The sequence below is a fragment of the Dromiciops gliroides genome, chromosome 1 (genome assembly GCF_019393635.1).
Source record: "Dromiciops gliroides isolate mDroGli1 chromosome 1, mDroGli1.pri, whole genome shotgun sequence".
Taxonomy (NCBI): Eukaryota; Metazoa; Chordata; class Mammalia; order Microbiotheria; family Microbiotheriidae; genus Dromiciops; species Dromiciops gliroides.
This window is the reverse complement of record NC_057861.1, coordinates 687,669,632-687,688,844: the sequence shown is the minus strand read 5'-3', so window position 1 is coordinate 687,688,844 and position 19,213 is coordinate 687,669,632. Positions and strand designations below refer to the sequence as shown.

The window sequence follows — 19,213 nt, the reverse complement described above, 5'->3', positions numbered from 1 at the left end:
TAAATCTACAAAATTAGAACTTCTAAGTTACTCCTTTAAGGTTAGGTAGTGCTCTATCAGTCAGTGGACAGCACTTTCTGTCTCAACTAATCAGTTCTCTTATGTATGGCCACTAAAAGATAGTTTTGGTTTTTTTAATGTAGGCATTAAAAATCATTTCCAAATATGTAACTGAAGTTTCAAAATGCCCAGCTATCCCCTCTGTTCACATATACATCAATACTATTGCTCTTCCCCGTACCATGACTCCAAGCATAGTGAATTCAGTACATGGTCTTAGTCATGTGTAGTTCCTCAAAGCAGTTGTGATTTAAGAATGCTAGGATACCAGAAGAGTTAAGCCAAGTAATTCAAAGACAACTATGCAGAGCAAATACTATTTCCATTATACTCCCAAGTAAGGGAAGAGAATATGAAACTATGGACAATTACATGATGTATACCACCGGATCTTCCCTAGGTGTATGTGGATGGTGGGGGCTGAAGATGGGGGTGAGATGGAGTTCATTGAATTATCTTTTAAAGTTTTGTGATAAGCCAACTATAGAGGGACATTCCTATAATCCCGACTACTAGGGAGGCTAAGGTTGGAAGATCTCTTGAACTTGATAGTTCTGAGCTATAATGGACTAATCCAACTAGGTATCTGCTAAGTCAAGAATCATTTGCCCACTTGTCCCCTACAGTGAGTCTCCAGGAATGGGCAAAGCAGACCAGATTGGAAATGGAAACAGCATGTTAAAATTCCCATGCCAGCTAGCAGTCACATGGGTGAGATAGGAAGACCTAGTCTTTTCTTTAAAAATAGTAACAAATTCGATAAATATGAATCTCCATTTATATTTAATAAAGATATTGTAGGGGCAGCTAGGTGGCGCAGTGGATAAAGCACCGGCCCTGGATTCAGGAGTACCTGAGTTTGGATCCGGCCTCAGACACTTGACACTTACTAGCTGCGTGACCCTGGGCAGGTCACTTGACCCCCATTGCCCCGCAAAAAAAAAAAAAAATATTGTATACTATTCTCAGCTCATACATTAAATAAAAAGCTGTAACCCAAAGGAAAACATTTTTCAAATAACCTCCTTTCCCATAGCCCATTCACTCCAACCCAGACACAGATTTAAACTCTCTTTTATAGAAGTATTTGTTACAGGGGCAGCTAGGTGGTGCAGTGGATAGAGCACTGGCCCTGGATTCAGGAGGACCTGAGTTCAAATCCAGCCTCAGACACTTGACACTTACTAGCTGTGTGACCCTGGACAAGTCACTTAACCCCAACTGCCTCACCATAAAAAAGAAGAAGAAGTATTTGTTACAGAATTTACTTATTTGGAATAGGCTCTGCTCTGCAAAGCCTCATTAAGATCCTTAGGATGTTAAGTCTACCACATACAGATATTCAGGGACAAGATATCAGAGCAGAGTGGAAGGAAGAAGTTGTCTCCTATTTTTCAAGTGTTCATCCTACTCTTTCTGTTCTGTTATCTCTACCCATTGCACATTACTCCAGAGTCTACTTGTCCCCCCCCCCCCCCAATTTGGGCTTGAGAGAGTCAGAAGAAGGAAAAGAGAGCAGATTTAATGTTCCATCTATAAGCACAAGTCATTCATATAATAAGAAAAAAGAAGTCTTTCTATCACCCTTATTTAAAGTATAGGAAAACAGATATATTTCTGGGCTTTCCAAGGCTATAATAGTCCCTAGTGTTTTCACTACTCTTCTTATGGTTTGGCTTAAGACTTCAAAGGAACATCAAACCCCTTATATCTGATTTATACTGTTCTTAGAATAATTGAGTTTGTCCTATAAGATTCACTATATTTGGCAGAGAAGTGTAGGATATTGACAAATTACTTTTCAGGTTAGATTGTTGAATTGGGAAGGTATACAGGGAAAAATTACTCTTACAAGCATCCTTTTGATGGGGTACTTTGTTCCCATTTTCAGCACTGGCAGATACCACTAGGCCGGAGGTTCCGTTCTCTGAAAATGTGGTTTGTGTTTAGGCTGTATGGTGTGAAGGGACTACAAGCATACATCCGAAAGGTAATTTTATTTTATTTTACTAACTTCTCTGTCTAATTTGGAAAGAGGTGGCATGGACTGATTTTAGGAACTAAGGAAATAACTCCTCTCTTTGTCTGCAGATACCCAAATAAACACACACAAACTCCCAGTCCAGGCTCCACTGCTGTTTGACTCAAGATAATCAGATTTCTCTGGATGATTGCTCTGGCCTGTGTATAGTGTTGAGGAGCATGGAGGCAGGAAATCAGGCTTGCATCAAAAGCTTGAGACTGAAATTCCCTTCTTCTTCATATATATTACTGGCATCCTAAGGACAAACCTTTTTTATGCTCCTTTACGTTGTATTTTACACAATGCATACATCACCCTTATGATAGGTTTACATAGTAGACAGATTATAAAGCATGACTAAAAAGCTCATTGTTAATTGTTTGATTTGTACTATTAGCCTGAGTTATATGGTCTCTAATTCAGAAGCTGTTAAAAACCTGATTGTCGCACTGTCAAATGTCCCTTCAAATATACTCCCAGTGAAGGAATAGATGATTAGCTCTAGAAGGATATATGGAGTAAAAAGGACACGTTAGGATTCTTCTTCCTTCATAGTCTGGTCTTGGAGGAGATCCATGTGTCAATAAGAGCAGCCCAGAAAGAGTTATTAGTCATGTTGTAGCCAGAGCCTGTCTCTTTTAATAGATTTCTAAGACATTGACAGAAAACAGGGTAGATGGTAGAATGACTAATAAAGGACAACTGGCAATTGATGCCTTTTAAACTTGAAACCATAGTCTACTCTTCCACTCACCAATACTCTCTCCCTATACAAAATGCATAGATTCTAAAGACCACTAAGGCTTATTTTTATAGGATAACAATATGTAAATAGCAAAATTAGAATAGATTTTATTTAATGATGTTAAGCTTAACATCATTAAATAAAATCTATTCTAATACATTTTTGTAAGTCATGTCTTCCTGACTTTGAGGTCTGCTGCCCCTTGGTACAAATATTATTATATCTATATTCCCATTAAATTGAGAACTCCTTGAGGGCAGCCACAGTCTTCTGCCCCTTTTTGTATCCCTAGCACTTAGTACAGTGCCTGAAACATGGTAAGCCACAAAACTAGCAAATGCTATAGCTGGGGCCCAAACTCAGGCTTTCTGACTCTCAGGGTAAGTGTTTTTTTTCCAGTCTTATAACACATTGTTTCTCTGAAATATTTCACCAACACAGTGGCAAAGTACCTGAAGGATAAATGGTAAATCTAGGGTCTATTCCTTCAGGGATACTGAAGGTAGAGATGGGTTCTTCAACCCCCTATCCCCATATATTCTATTCTGTGTCCCCAAGGGATTATACTCAGAACATACAAGCAAGAAATATCTAGTACCAGTAATCCAGGAATTATCTCCTTAAATTAATATGCTATATACATACAATGCATGTGATATAAACACACATGGATACATGTGTGTAAACATACATATAGTGTATAAATGTAAACATATATAGTGCATAAATGAAACATATACACACATGTGTGTATAATGATCTATGTCACACACATAAAATAAATCCCTATGCGCTAAAGAAAAACCCTTTGACATAGAGGACATATGCTATTCTTAGCTTTTTTTCTTTAATATACTATTCTAGGGGCAGCTAGGTGATGGAATGGATAGAGAACCGGCCATGGATTCAGGAGGACCTGAGTTAAAATCTGACCTCAGACACATGACACTTGCTAGCTGTGTGACCCTGGGCAAGTCACTTAACCTTCATTGCCCTGCAAAAATAAATAAATAAATAAAAATGCTATTCTACCCAAGTACAGGAGATAAGGAGGTAAGGGAACATATTGCAGTAGGAGAGGTGTTTGAATCCCAGCTCTGTACCTATTCCCTTTGTGACCTTGAGTAAGTCACTTAACTTCTTGGGTCTCAGTTTCTTCACTTGTAAAAAAACCAAACAAACTAGTGGTGGGACTAAATGATCTCTTAGATTGCTTCTGACTCTAAAATTATGATTTTAATAAAACATTTTGTAATATATTTTATGATGTGGGTCTCTGACCTTGTAAATGTTTGTATTTGATTTGGGCCAGCAAATTTGAAAAGGAACATGTGCATCAGATTTAGAGTAGAATAACATTTGTTAAATTCATAATTATCTATTATTAAAATAAATTTTTTAGACTATCCATATTTACCACTTTCTGAATGAACACCACATATAAACTGTTTCAGTTCATTAAGACGGCTAGTTTATATTGAGTCACCGCAATCACTTGACAAAATTGGCCTTACTTTGTTCATCTTCCAATCCCATATTTGTTACAGCTACTCTAACAGAGCCCCACATTTTTTCCTCTCAGTGCTTAGAATATTCCTATTTAATGTAATAGAAAAAATGATTATCTGAATTGTAAAAAATTCGACTGATCAAACTCTAGAACATAGGATTGATTTGTTGTCCAGACTTTGCTGACCTATTATTGTGTTTTATTTTGTTTTATTTTTGTCATCAGTTGTTTTATAACAGCTCTTTTCTTCCAAAACATTCTTAAGGTCACAGTCTCATTTAAAATTTTGTGTGTGCTGCCCTTTAAATGCAATGCAGAGACCAACTAGAAACTCTTTAGGGAAAGGGAAAAGGAATAGAGTGAAAAAGGGTTGGGGAAAATGGAGGAAGAGTTGGAAGAGAACACGGAGAGAGAATAGAGGGAAGGGAAGTGGTTCTAGGGAGGGTAAGTGGATCTCAAGCTCAATCAAACCCTTCTGTATCTTTCTTAAGGACCCAGCTACCCTCTTTCACCTTGAATTAGTATATATGTATATTTGTGAGTATATTTACACAAAATATGACATTGTGTATGCAATTGAATCATTATACATATATGTGTATGTATAGACACACATATATGTAAACACTGTGTTCCAGTCTTGATTCACAACAGGGAAAACAGCTGCAGAGACATCAAAATAAAACAGTACTGTGCATGGCAAATAGTCCATGATCAAATCTATCAGTTGTAAATCATTTGGTGCCCTCTAGCGACATGACTGGCAATTGCTTGATGTTAAATAACTTTGAAGAGTCACAGAATTGTAGAATTAGAGTTGGAAGGGATGTTAGAGGTCTAAAGGTCATGAGGTCCCATTCCATTATTTTACAAATGAGGGAACAAGGCAAAGAGGTTATCTTCCTGCCAAAGAAAATGCACCTTCGGATCATAGAATCAGATTTAGAGGTCATTTTATAGATAAGGAAACTGAGGCCCAAAGTTGTTAAGTGAATTATACAAATTGTTCTTAGATAGTTGATGTATTTAAATAATTGTAACATGGAAAATTCAGGCAGTTTTCTCAAAGACAACTATTCTCAGCAATACAGTGATCCAAAGGATTAATGATGAAACATACTATCCATCTCCAAAGAAAGAACTTGTGTTGATTAAACACAGACTGAAGGGTGCTGTTTTTTACTTTATTTCTTTCATTTTCTTTTCTTTTATTCGAGTTTTCTTATATAAAATGACATATATGGTAATGTTTTTACATATTTTGCACATGTATAACCTATATCTGATTGCTTACTGCCTCTGGGAGAGGGGAGGCAGGGAAGGAGGGATAGAATTTAGAACTCAAAACTTTAAATAAAAATGTTTATTAAAATAAAAAGTAAAGAAAGAAAAAGAATGCCTGGTATTTGGACTAAATAAAATTGCAAAGTCACAGCAGTGTATTAGAACTTGAGTAATAAATGTTTGTAGGTCATGCCAGGATACAAAATTCAATCCAGTTATCTTTTTCTCTTTCAAGCATGTGAAACTATCACATGAGTTTGAATCTTTGGTGCGCCAAGATCCCCGATTTGAGATATGTGCTGAAGTTGTACTGGGGCTGGTGTGTTTCCGAATAAAGGTAAATTTAAACCATTTAAAAAATCCTCCTTGTTTGTTTTGGATATGATAGAAGGAATAAGGCACAAGAACAAGTAAAGCAAAAAATCTTTTTAGATACTTTTTAGATTAGTTTACTTTTAGTGGAGTAGAGAGTAAGTAAAATCAATGTATTGTTCTTTTGGGACTACTCTACATATCAGCTTGAGGAAAATAATCTGTTCTGACATTTTGGCTTTGATTTAGCCTATGGTGTAAGGGTATGTTGATAAATATTTAATAATCACCTCTCAAGGAAAAAAATGAACACACTTTGAAGTTTAATCTCCACCACTTTCTCAAGTCTAAGTCAATCTGAAAAAAATAAATTAAACTCTGATTTGTAGCATTTGCTGATTTCCAGGATGTAAATGCTCATACCGAAAATTTAACAATTTTCTCTTGCCATCCAGTTTGACCTGGTTGTACCACACTGCTGCTATGATGCTTCTTAGGCACTATAGAGCCCAAAGAAATGAAACTTTAACTCTTTTCATTAAATAGTGAGTATATTAAATCTAATTTAAGAGTGCCAGGCCTGGAGTCAGGAAGTCTTTTTCCTGAGTTCAAATTCAGCCTTAGGCATTTACTAGCTGTATGTCCCTGGGCAAGTCACTTAACCCTGCTTGCCTCAGTTTTCTCATCTGTAAAATGAGCTGGAGAAGGAAATAGCAAACCACTCCAGTATCTTTGCCAAGTAAACCCCAAATGGGGTCATGAAGAGTTGAACACAACTGAAACAACTGAACAACAACAACAAGATATTAAATCTTGGACTAAGCAAAGAATTCTTATAGGAGTCTTCACATTCATACTTCTTCCCATGCTCCCAGCTCACATAAAGTACCAATTAACAGTGAAATAGTGCCTCAGGTTACTCTAGATATTTTTTATGTTCCCACTAGACTAGAAACTCCTCATGTCTAATACAGTAGTGCTTTGTTTCCCTAGTGCCCAGAAAAGTTCCCGTCACAGTCATAGAGTTGGCCCCATAGTAGATGTTATTAATGATGACTCAGTCTTTTAGTGTCAGGTGGGCCAAGGGCAGTCTTCTTGCAACTCAATTCAATTACACAAAAATATATTAAGCACTACAATGTTGTAGGTGCTGGGGATACTAAGATAAGAAAAAAACTCAATTCTGCACTTCAAGGAGCAGAAGAGCATTTATGAGCTCCATAACCTTTAGAATTTACTTGTTTTTTTTTTTAATTGGTATGCAGGACCCAGATGTGGTATATAAAATCTTTGATAGTCATTCAAATCCAAATATTAGAATTCTCTATTGCACCACTGCTATTAGAATCTGGATTTTGTATATCTCTGTGGCTGTTTTGAAGTTCTTTACTAAAACTCTTTACTTTTTATTAGTTCTTTACTAGAATTAATGTTATTTGTCTTGTCAGAGCTGTAGCATGAAATTTTTGTTCTCACAAACTTTTCCTGGGACAAAAGGCACAAAGCTTGTACTCAGTTGGCACTGGGCAGTCTCAGCCAAGGATTCAGTTGTGGGGGGATACAGAAGACCTGGAGCACCATGCCAGTGTAAGGCTACTTCTAGGCAGGTCTCTGAATGGAGGGTAGAGGAGAAGGAAGCATGATGGGGTGGGGAAAGAGCTCTTCTAGCTGATGATCTGGTATCTTGTCATTTTAACTCAACAGTGCTAAATACTGTTATTTATGTGCTGTTGTAGGATTGTAAGTCCTGGAAGCATTCTACAAAATTGGTGTCCTCTAAATTCAGCACCTTGAGGAAAAGCCCCAGTTAGGATCATTATCAACATGACTCATTTTCTCTCTATCACCCTAACAACAAGCTTTAATAAAAACAACACATGAATTACCCATTATACTAGAGGAGTTTTAGGACACCAATGTAATCTTCACCTTACTTTAACTGATCATATTAGTAAAAATTGTCAGGTCAATCAAATTCATTTGGGCAAAAAAGATAGACTTTCATCCTTATGTAATACATGGTGTTGCAGAGAAGGAGTAGGTAGATAAATTCTATGAAGAGCTCCATAAGATCTTCCAAATTGGGGCAGCTAGGTGGTATAGTGGATAGATCACCAGCCCTGGATTTAGAAGGAACTGAGTTCAAATCTAGCCTCAGACACTTAACACTTACTAGCTATATGACCCTGGACAAGTCACTTAACCCCAATTGCCTCACACACACACACACAAAAAAGATCTTCCCAATTAAATGAACATATACCATAATATTCTGTGATTTTTGTGACTTGTTAAAGCAAAGATCAAAATCAAAATTAAATTGGAAGAAAGAATAAAAATGAGAAGATATGGCATTCAATTAAAACAGTTCAAACTGGAAATATTTAAATAAGATTTAAATAAATTCCTCTAAAATGAAATTGATAAAAACATTGACCCAGATGATTATATATACCAAGGAAGTTAAAATAATATAAACCAATGGCCACGAGGAATATATCCAAGTTATCCTAATACAGGATTTCATAATTTTTTTGTGTCATGGACCACTTTGACAGTATAGTAAGGCCTTTGGACACTTTCTTAGAATAGTATTCTTAAAGGCATAAAATAAAATACATAGGTCTATAAAGGAAAACTCGTATATTGAAATACAGTTACAAAAATAGATAAACAAACAAGTTCACAGACCCCAGGTTAATAACTCCAGTGACCTAAGAGCATTTAAGGATAAAAATAGAAAGAGAATAATAAATAAACAAGTGGAATAAACCTGTGAAGATTTCTACAACTAATTCTTTTCACCATCACAGAAAGTGAAGATATCACATTTGGACTCTACCATCACTATTTGTAAAGAACCATTTTGGGAAATAGATATGGTACTCAAGAAAACAAAGAAAAACTTGATTGGAGCAAGCAACCACCAAGGAACTTCAAGCCAAGGATGAAACAATTTTTATGGCATTGAGAGATCAATTCATAAAACATTCAATAAAGGGAATTATACCAAAGGCATGGAAAAAGTTGGCCAAAAATGATCCAAAAATAACAATTAATTAATGATATGCCTACTTTATAATTTCTTCAAAAGTTGTTATAAGAATAATCTACATCTATATTAAGGGTATCATTGATGAAGGTATGAGAAGGAACAAGCAGGCTTTCATACTCATACAATTCGCTGAAAGGCATAGATAATACCAGATCTAAATGGAATTACTATTTGATTATATGTAAGCATTTAGTTCAGTAGAATGACATGCTGCTTTAAAGGCTTTCATCCAAAAAGATGTTTCCCATACACACGTTAAAATCATACAAAATTCCTCAGAAGATACAACTTGAAAGATATTCTGAATATTTATGTCAAGCAATGTATAAAATAATGAGATACATGCTTATCAAAGGCAACTTGGATGGAGGTATGACCATCACAGAGTCCAAATGGAAGAGGGATTCCCTATAGATGGTGAGGCCCTCCAGATACTCCTGTCTGTAAATGACATATATGATGATTGTATTAGACCCTAAAACATGATAGGTATCTATAACCACTAAAAGTATTTCAGGCTACTCATATTTCAACTATTCATAACAATTATAAAAATACATCATTGTCCACATTATGATATACACTTGGATATTGCGTTTCTTGGGGATATGTCTTAGGCACTAAAGATGAATCATGAACTGGGTCAAGGATTGAATTGAAGGAAGTATCAGGGCTGGAGTGTCTTAAAGACATTGCATTGCATATTTAAAAACCTAAGCTTCTCTCTGAATCAGAGGCCTATCAGCATTCTCCCCAGGATACTCAATGGCTGTGAATCATATAGTACCACAGTTTCTGATGAATAAAAGTTGTGACTAATTCAAAGGGTAATGGAAAGATGCATGGTGGACATAAATTGGTTGCAGCATATTGTTAACAAAAAATGACAACTAGAAATGGAGAAGATGGCATAAGAGTGAAATATGACTGGAAAAGGGAGGAGTCAGTTTAGTAACCAGAGTCTCTGTGAACCTTTGGTACCTTCCACATAATGTGAAGAGATCCAGAGGAAGACCCATGCTGCCCCCCACTTCTTGCCCAGCACATTTGGTGGACCTCCTGGATGATGGATATTTTGGGCAACAATTTGGGCAACACTGAAAAGAAACAGAGGCTGAGAAGACATGTGTGGTTACAATCTCCATTATTGGAGGAAGCACCAACATTGATGAGATCACAGGTCTATTGACATATCAAAGAGGATGTACCACATTGAGTTCTGGAATGTTGAGTTGGAAGAAAGCTTACAGGTTACCTAATTTTATGGATAAGGAACTGAGGCTTAGAATGATGAAGTGACTTTACCAAGATCACATGGATAGCAAAAACAGCCAGAATTTGAATCCGGTTCCCTTAACTTTTTTTTACACTATTCCTATGGCCCATTGCTTATGTTCCAATCAATGATTTATTCAATTCCACTCAATTCTGTTAACCAGATGTCCATTAATGGGCAGACTGATGTCTAGTACATATGTACTCTGACGGGGGAAAATTACCTTAAATGGGTTTAGGGCATTGTGGTGCTCCTTCCTGACGATGTTCATCTGATACAGTTCCTAAAGGGGCTCATAGAAATGAGCTTTTATAGTGAAGCTTTTCTAAAGCCTTTTAAAACAGTTCCCAGTTGTTTCGGTAACATAGTGAATGTTAACAGACATTTCTTTCTGAGCTTTTCAGTTGCCTAAGTGACTGGGTTACTTATTTATTTATCTTTTGACTGTTTATTGAGGAGTCAAACTGCATGTCTGATAATGAGAGCTATAGTAGAGCCTCCTCAGAGCCCAAGAAGGAAGGGGGTTTCTTTTGTGTTGGTTCTTTCATTAGAGAGAGGATGTCCTGCTGTGGGAACAGATGCAGCATATATTGAAGTGTATGGAGCTCTTGGAAGAGATCTTTTGAACAGAGCTGCGTTTGTTTAAACACGCAGCCCCTGACAATGGGAACTTTGACAAGTCTGCTGAAAGATTGGGAGGTACAGGGCCAAAGGACCCCCAAATAACACTATTTGTAGAGCATATCCTCTTCTATAGAACAGGTGGGCATTCATTCATAGCTTGGTCTACCAGCTGTGGGGAATGCAGGCACGGTTGAACATTCATGATAGAAAATTGATGGACCTATTTATTTTCTGTACTCATCTATGGACAAGTTAAGCAATTTAAGTTGTCTTTTCTGACTTCAATCTGGGGTAATATTGTTTTTTCTAACTTTTAAAATTTTCTTTTTCCTTATGAATTCAACCATCAACAAAAAAAGCATTTCAATATGCAAACAATAGAGTAAAGGATTGTATATGAACCTGGGAACTTTTATTAAGTACAATGTAAAATGCATATTAAATTTAATTAGATAGTAACAAAATTATCCAGTTTGTGAAGCCTTCTGAACTTCTTTTTGCTTTGCTTATTTACAAATGTTTTGTTAATTCTCTTTTTTAACTTTTCTTACTTTTTTTTTTACCCCACCAGCTCAACTCTCCCTAGAACCAGCTCACCTTGTAACACATAAGCACAGTTAGTGGCAATGCTTGAAAACGTTTGTCTCATTTTGTATCTCTAAGCCATCAATTCTCAGACAAGAGATTGGTCTTCTAAAATTATGGTTAAGAACTTTATTGGTGATAGTTCTAAAGTTTTTCAAAGTGTTTTTTCAGGAGAAGCATTATCAAAAGCCTTAATTCTAGTGTGCCTGTGGCCTGGTATTTGAGAATAAAATCATCTTCCAATGTAGCTAAACAATTTTCTTTGGGATCTGATATAAGGCAAGTTTGTGTAAACTGTATAGCATTATTTTATCCAAACTGTTTTCCCTCTACTCAAACTATACTCTTTATTATTTATCTACCTGGAATAGATGAAACAAGAAGCAAAACTGATGCATTAACAACCAGTCAGGGGGCGGCTAGGTGGCGCAGTGGATAAAGCACCGGCCCTGGATTCAGGAGTTCCTGAGTTCAAATCCGGCCTCAGACACTTGACACTTACTAGCTGTGTGACCCTGGGCAAGTCACTTAACCCCATTGCCCCGTAAAAAAAAAAAAAACAAACAAACAACCAGTCAGGAGGTTTATATTTTGCAGAATACTCTCCCTGAAAGAAATTAAAAAATTGGGGGGGAGGGAGCAGTAAATAAAATTAGCAACAGTTGAAAAAATATTGGAGCTGATTATTCTTTAACATTTGGTCAGTCAGAATGTTGGCTTATTATTTTAAAGAGAAAAACATAGATATATAAACTGATTGATTACTTTTTACTCATCCTTTTATAGCACAAAGTATCACCACTCTCTGATTCACCCTTTCTTCTCTTCTACCTGAATCTTTGAACTATTTTTTTATCCTTTATTGTGTTTTTCTAGGGATTAATTTAATACAACAAAATGTCTTAGAAACCTATGTGAAATACACCACATTAAGCAAATGTGGATGCAGAAATGAAACTAGACATTATATGTCCTTAAGGAGTTTATAATCTGGTGGAATCTGGCAGGGTGTGCTTGTAAATGTTTAAAAACCAGCTGTCTGGAGAAAGGGGGAGAAACATATTCAACACATATTTTAAAATTTAGTCTGAATTATGAACATTTTTCATTCATTCTTAAGTCTAGACAGTCAAAAATAATAATAAATCCAGCCCTGATAGGTAACATTTGCTGATTTCCAAGTTGTAAATGCTCACAGTGAAAATTTAACAATTAGCTCCTACAAGCTGGTACAAGCTGGCTCCAGCACACCCTTAGAATGTGTAAGGTAGAATGGATAAGACAGACACATAGTTATAATATGGATTACAATATGAGTAGATCAAAAAGGTCCGTATTAACAAAAGAGATTTGAAGAGGGAGAGAATACTTTTAATTGGGAGTACTTTACACCAGGTCTGGAGCTCACTTCTCTAGTCAAAATTCACACTATTCCCCTTTGTGTATTTCATATTCTAGCAAAACTCATCTACTAGTCACTTCTCATCTCATCCTGTACTCTTTGTCCACCTTCATTTTTGTAGGTCTTCCTGTATGGCTGGAATGCAGTTTCTCTTTATTTCTACTTTCAAAATCCTTCTCTTCATTCAAGACCCAGCTCAAGGTCTCCTTTCTTCCATAAAGCCTTTCCTTATCCTCCCAGCTGAAACCAATCTCTCTCCCCAGAACTTTAGTCCTACATCATCAATTACATATTGGACCTTTCAGACTGTATGTCCTAGATATAGCTTACATTCAACATGTCTAAAAATGTTCATTATCTTTACCCTCAAACTCTCCCCTCTTCAAAACTTCCCTATTTCTGTCAAAGGAACAAGCACCCTTCCTGCCTCCCAGGTTTACAATCTCAGCATTATCCTTGATTCCCGATTCTCCTTTACCCCACATATGCAATCAGTTGTCAGATCTTGCCATTTCAATATCCACATCTTTTCTCAACTAATAAATTTGCCAACTCAGTTCAGCCCCCTATCACCTTTCCCTTAGATTATTGCAACAGTCTCTTAATTGATGTCTCTGCCTTAAGTCTCTTCCCCACTCCAGTCTATCTTCCACACTGCTGCCAAAGTCATTTTCCTTAAGCATGGAGCAGACCATGTCACTCCCCAACTTAATCAACTCCAATGGCTTCCTATTGCCCCTAGGATAAAATATAAAGTCTTCCATTTAGTTTTGAAATCCCTTTACAACTGGCTTTAACCTATTTTTCCAGCCTCATTGTATCTCGCTGTACCTTCTGCCAAACTGGCTTCTCCATTTCTCATGCACAACATTCCATCTCCAGTCTACATACCGGGAACACGTTCCCTACTCACCTGTGCCTCAGATAGTCCTTCTTTTCCTTTAAGATGCTCCTCAAACAACATCTTCTGCATGAAGTCTTTCCTCATCCTTCAACTGTTAGTTCCCCCCCCCCAAACTGTCTTGAATTTTGCTACTTTGTCTTTAAGAATTTTATATGGCATTTCCTCTTACTTGCACTTGTCTTCCTTATAAGATATAAACTCCTTGCATGTAGAGATTATTTCATTTTTTTGTACTTGTATGTCTCCAATGCTTGCCTAGCATGGGCATTAACAAGTACTTAATAAATGCTTGTTGATTAATTGATAGATAAGTAATAGCTAGTCAAGCCTTCCCCCCACCCAAAGTCTTAAGTTGACAAATTTTGAAGTACTAAAGTAACAACAGATGATTCATCTTTTACAATTCTTTTAGGGTTCCAACAAACTGAATGAAGCACTCCTTGAAAAAATAAACAAAACCAAAAAAATCCACTTGGTCCCATGTCACCTCAGAGACAAGTTTGTGCTGCGTTTTGCCATCTGCTCTCGTACGGTGGAGTCTGTCCACATCCAGCACGCCTGGCAGCACATTACAGAGCTGGTGGCTGAGCTGCTGAAAGACGAAAAGGAGCTGAAAATGAACCAGTAACTGCAGGTAAAGATTTCATTACTGTGTCTCATACCATGGGTTTGTGTGGTGGCAGGAAGCCCAACTGGGGGGCAGGCCACTTGAGTTCTAGCCCCAGCTATGGGTATGAGGTCTCTACAGTGTCTTCCGATGCCCCAATTCTAGTCATGAAGTAGAAACAATACTGAGTGCAGAGTCAGAAGATATGGCTTAAATCCCGAGCCTGCCACTTATCATCTTATTATATTATGACCTTGGACAAGTCATTTAAACTCACTGAGCCTGAATTTTCTCAAATGTAAAAGGGTTCAACTTGAGGGTCCTTTCATTTCTCATCTTAGGACTGTTTGTTTGGGTCAGAACAAGAGAAGGGGAATGGTGGCAAATCAAAACAATGACTATTTTCATATTTTCATAGAGGTAGCTAGGTTGTAAAGTGATTAGAGCCTTGAATCTGGGTAGACCTGAGATCAGATCCAGCTTCAGAAACTTATAACTTAGCTGTGTGATCTCAGGAAAATCACTTTTAAAAAACCTCTTCTGTCTGCCTCAGTTTCCCTATCTATAAAATGGGGATAATAATAGCACCCACCTCCTAGGGTTGTTTTAAGGATAAAATGTCATACTGTTGGTAAAATGCTTTGCAAAATTTAAAGTATTATATAAATACTATTATTGTTATTACCACAGTAATATCACATGCTATTTTCCCATAAGAAAATATATGTCTAATAATTTCCTGGGTAGATTACCTCTAAGCCTATTTTTTATTATTCTTATTTAAAAATACAATAAAACAGTTAAATAAACTATTAAAATGGCAAGGTCTGGATAAATGCAAGTCAATGTAAATAGGGAGTGGATAGTTTAATGTAGTAGATAGATTTCCCCTCAAAGAAGATGAAATCATTGAAACATTAGGGGAAGATCACACTTTTAGTACTTGAGAAAGATCAATGCTTTTGCCACTATAGGAAAGACCAAAGCCCAAACAAAACAAAATACTCAATTCACATATGCAGGAAATATTAAAAATAAAGCCTAGTTAAATCGATCTTGACTATCTAGGATGAAACACCTAATGTACAGCTCTCCACAATCTGCCTCCTATTTGCCCTTTCAAACTTCAAATTATTCTCTGTGTCCCACTCAAATTGATGGGCTGGCTATTTCCCAACAGGATATACAGTCTCCTATTTCTCTACCTTTGCCCAAGTGTTCATCAGTTGTCCCCCTTTCCCCCTTTCCCAATCACTGTCTGGAATAAACTCCCTTCTCATTTTTTAGAATCTCTAGCATACTTCAAAGCATGGTTCTGGTGCTTCCTCTTACAGGCACTTAGCTCTCCTCACCCCCCTCTCCCCAGTTGTTAGTGCTCTCTTCCTTTGAAATGACTGCAGATAAGTTTGTGCCAGACACTGTGCTAAGCTATTTACAAATAGTATTTCATCTGATCCTCAAAACCCTGGGAGGTAGGTCCTTTTGTTATCCACATTTTATAGATGAGGAAACTGAGGCAAATAGAAATTAGGTGCCCAGGGTCACACAACTAGAAAGTGTCTGAAGCCAGATTTAAACTCTAGTCTTCCTGACTCTCCACCATTGTTTCATTCACTAAGTCACGTAGCTGTCTCCTATTTGCTGTGAAATAGTTTTTTAAAATATCTACAGTCTTTGTAACAATTATAAAGATATCATTAAAAATTCACGTAAAGGGTCAGCTAGGTGGTGCAGTGGATAGAGCACCGGCCCTGGAGTCAGGAGGACCTGAGTTCAAATCTGGCCTCAGACACTTAACACTTACTAGCTATGTGACCCTGGGCAAGTCACTTAATCCCAATTGCCTCACCGAAAAAAAAATTCACATAAAAAAGAAAACATGCACTCACACAAAAGAATGGCTTGAGTTTATCTATGTTTCCCCTTTGAAATTCTCCCACTGCTCCATTTGCAGAAAGTCATAACCTGGGATCTATAGAGAGATCTCTGAACTTGGATGGGAAAATAATTACATTTTATCTTTACCAACCTTTAATTGAAATTTAGCATTTGCTTCAATTATTTAAAAAGTTCAGTCAGCCAATCAACATTTATTAAGGATCTTCTATATGTTCTTGTGAGTAATATTTTTTGAGAGACAATTTCTGGGTAAATTGTAATCGATTTTATCAACCACAGCTAACAAATAGTTAACAAAAAGTGCTAATTTGTCCTCTCAATGACCAAAGGGACATAACCTGTGAAACCATCAATACTTAGAAAGCCTTTGGAAAAGGGAGGGTGCACCTGAAGGTGGAAATCAACGCTGATTGGTTAACAAGTAATGAGAGAATGAACATTATAAAGAGAAGCAAGCTTATACTAGTGAGGGTCTAAGGGATGTGACTCTGATCACTCAGTCTTGGTTAAAGAGATTTATCTATACCCATATCACCCTGTCTAGGGTAATCTACACCCTAGCTTCTTAAACCGTGGGTTGAGACTCCAAATGGGGTCATATAATAGGATGTGAGAGTCATGAAAACTTTGGCAACAATAAAAGGTCATGAATGCCTATTTTATATATCTATATATGCAGGGTCACATAAAAATTCCTCAGGTAGAAAGGGGTCATGAGTGGGAAAAATTTAGGAAGCCCTGATCTACACAAAAGGGAGAACCAGCTTTCCCCCAGAATTTTATGAATAAAACTCAATGGGTCAGAATCCATCAATTCACCTAAACCAAAAAACTTTACCTTTTGAACAGATCTAAATTTTCCCTTTCATGATCAGCCCTGCGCTTCAAAGGCTGCCTGAATAACCTGAGTGAGGAAGTAGAAGAGGGGGAAAACCTAGGTCCTGATTCGATAATTGGTTATTAATATAAGAGAGAAATAATAACTTCTCTCAATGTTGGGGATATAAAAAGAATCAAAAGACAAGTCCCTGCCCTCAAGGAACTCACAATCCGATGGAGGAGACAACATACAAACATCTATGTATAAATAAGCTATGTACAGAGTAAATAGGAAATAATGAGCAGAAAGAAGGCACTAGAGTTGAGAGAGTAGGAAAAGCTTCCTGTAGAAGGAGAGATTTTAGCGGGGACTTGGGAAGCCAGAAGTAGAGATGAGGAAGGAGAGCACTCCAGGAATGGGGAAAAGCCAGTGAAATTCCTGGAGGGAGATGAAGTATGTTGTTCAAGACACTGCAAGGAGGCCATTGTCACTTGATAGAAGAATATATGCTGGCGTGAGGTCAAGGCAAGGGATCAGAAGACTGGAAATTTGTGTGGGGAGGAAGAGGAGTGTCTAGATTATGAAGAACTTCTAACACCAGAGAATATTGTTTTAACCTGGAGGTTATAGGTAACCAATGGAGTTTATTGAGTGGGGGTGGGAAGCATTTGGGCTTCAGAAAAAATTGTTTTGGGAGCTGAATGGAAGATAGACTGGAATGGAATAAAACATGTGGCAGACAGACTAATCAGGCTATTAGCTAAACCACATGTGAGAACATGAGGGCCTTCAACGGGTTGGTGGCTGTATCAGAGGAAAGAAGGGGACATGTTTGAAAGAGACTTTACGAAGGTGAAATCAACAAATTAGGTATGGAATGTGAGAAATAGTGAGGAGTCAAAGATTATGAGCCTGGGGGAGTGGGAGGATATTGATGTCCTTGACAATGCAAAGCAAGTTGGGAAGAGAGGAACATTTGCTCTGATTATTTTAAAACGTTATTCTGAGAAGGAGTCTTTAGGTTTCACCACAATGCCAATCAGGTTTATGACATAAAAAAGGCTTAAAACACCTGTTTTGTGGCAACAGTATGCCTGATGAGTCCATCAAGAGCAAGAGCTCTCCCCATTTTCCAGATAGAGAAAAAAATAGCATTGGCTAGCACACATTCAGGGTATCATTAGAGAAGTCAGAACTATAGTTGGGTCATAACCCAAATGTCCTTATTTTCCATTCAAAGCCTTTTACATTGTATAGTAACCTTTATTTGATTGTTTCGAATGTTCTCTTTCTCCCTTCTCCTTTCAAAATGAAAGGCTTTAATGTATATAAAATCTTTAATCTATGTCATAGTTAATATATCTGCATTTAAAAGGTTGATATCCAATTGGATTGTACTGGTGATTTTATTATTTCACAGAGACAAAGAGATGGAATGGATACTGATATAATTAACAAGTAAAAATCACCGCGATTGCATAACTTAAGGGAGCCCTGCAATTTCTCTGAAGTTGACCAGAAACATGAACATGGAGGCATTATTCATTTAGGAAAGATTGATCAAAATGAATACCGGGTTCTTTTTTTTCTTTCATCATAGCAGATTTTTTATTTGATTCTGATATATTGTCAAAAGTTAGATTATTCCAAAGACATGAACTATTAATATTCTCTATGTGTTTTAACTATAATCACAAACTACACACAAAACCAAGCGACCATTTATGTGATGAAATTGTATTTTTTAAAAATTTGTTTCTGAAGTTATTTGTGATGGTGCATTAAGTAAAGAGTTATTGAAAGGGCATTGTGGGCAAATTGAGTTTATGTGGCCTGACACTGTATCTGTAGTCTTTGAGTATTTTTTGATGTGGCTATATGTTTAATAAACCATGTTGATATGCTACCATAATTGTGTCTGTTGGCTATTAATCCTGGTTTCCACATTAGACCAAAAAGCACATTGTTGACAAAGGCTCCAAATCCTTTTCAAAGTAATCTAACAATCTGATGAGCTAAGATAATAATCACAACAATAAAAACAAAGTAGGGCTGAGACCTCTGGCAAAAATAGATTGATACCAAAGGTATATCTACTACAATCACA

The 19,213-nt window shown here is 36.9% G+C and overlaps 1 protein-coding gene across 5 annotated transcripts in view; it reads left to right on the top strand.

The window, feature by feature from the left end:
* Nucleotides 1-19,012, top strand: part of DDC (dopa decarboxylase) — a 121,618-nt gene extending 102,606 nt beyond the window's left edge. For all 5 annotated transcript variants that reach the window (XM_043975350.1, XM_043975351.1, XM_043975352.1 and 2 more), the window contains 4 exons: nt 1,952-2,050; nt 5,858-5,959; nt 14,193-14,414; nt 18,527-19,012. In XM_043975350.1, coding sequence (XP_043831285.1) covers nt 1,952-2,050; nt 5,858-5,959; nt 14,193-14,408 — 417 coding nt within the window. In that variant the 3' untranslated portion in view covers nt 14,409-14,414; nt 18,527-19,012. The remainder of the gene's footprint in view (nt 1-1,951; nt 2,051-5,857; nt 5,960-14,192; nt 14,415-18,526) is intronic.
* The last annotated feature ends 201 nt before the right edge of the window (nt 19,013-19,213 follow it).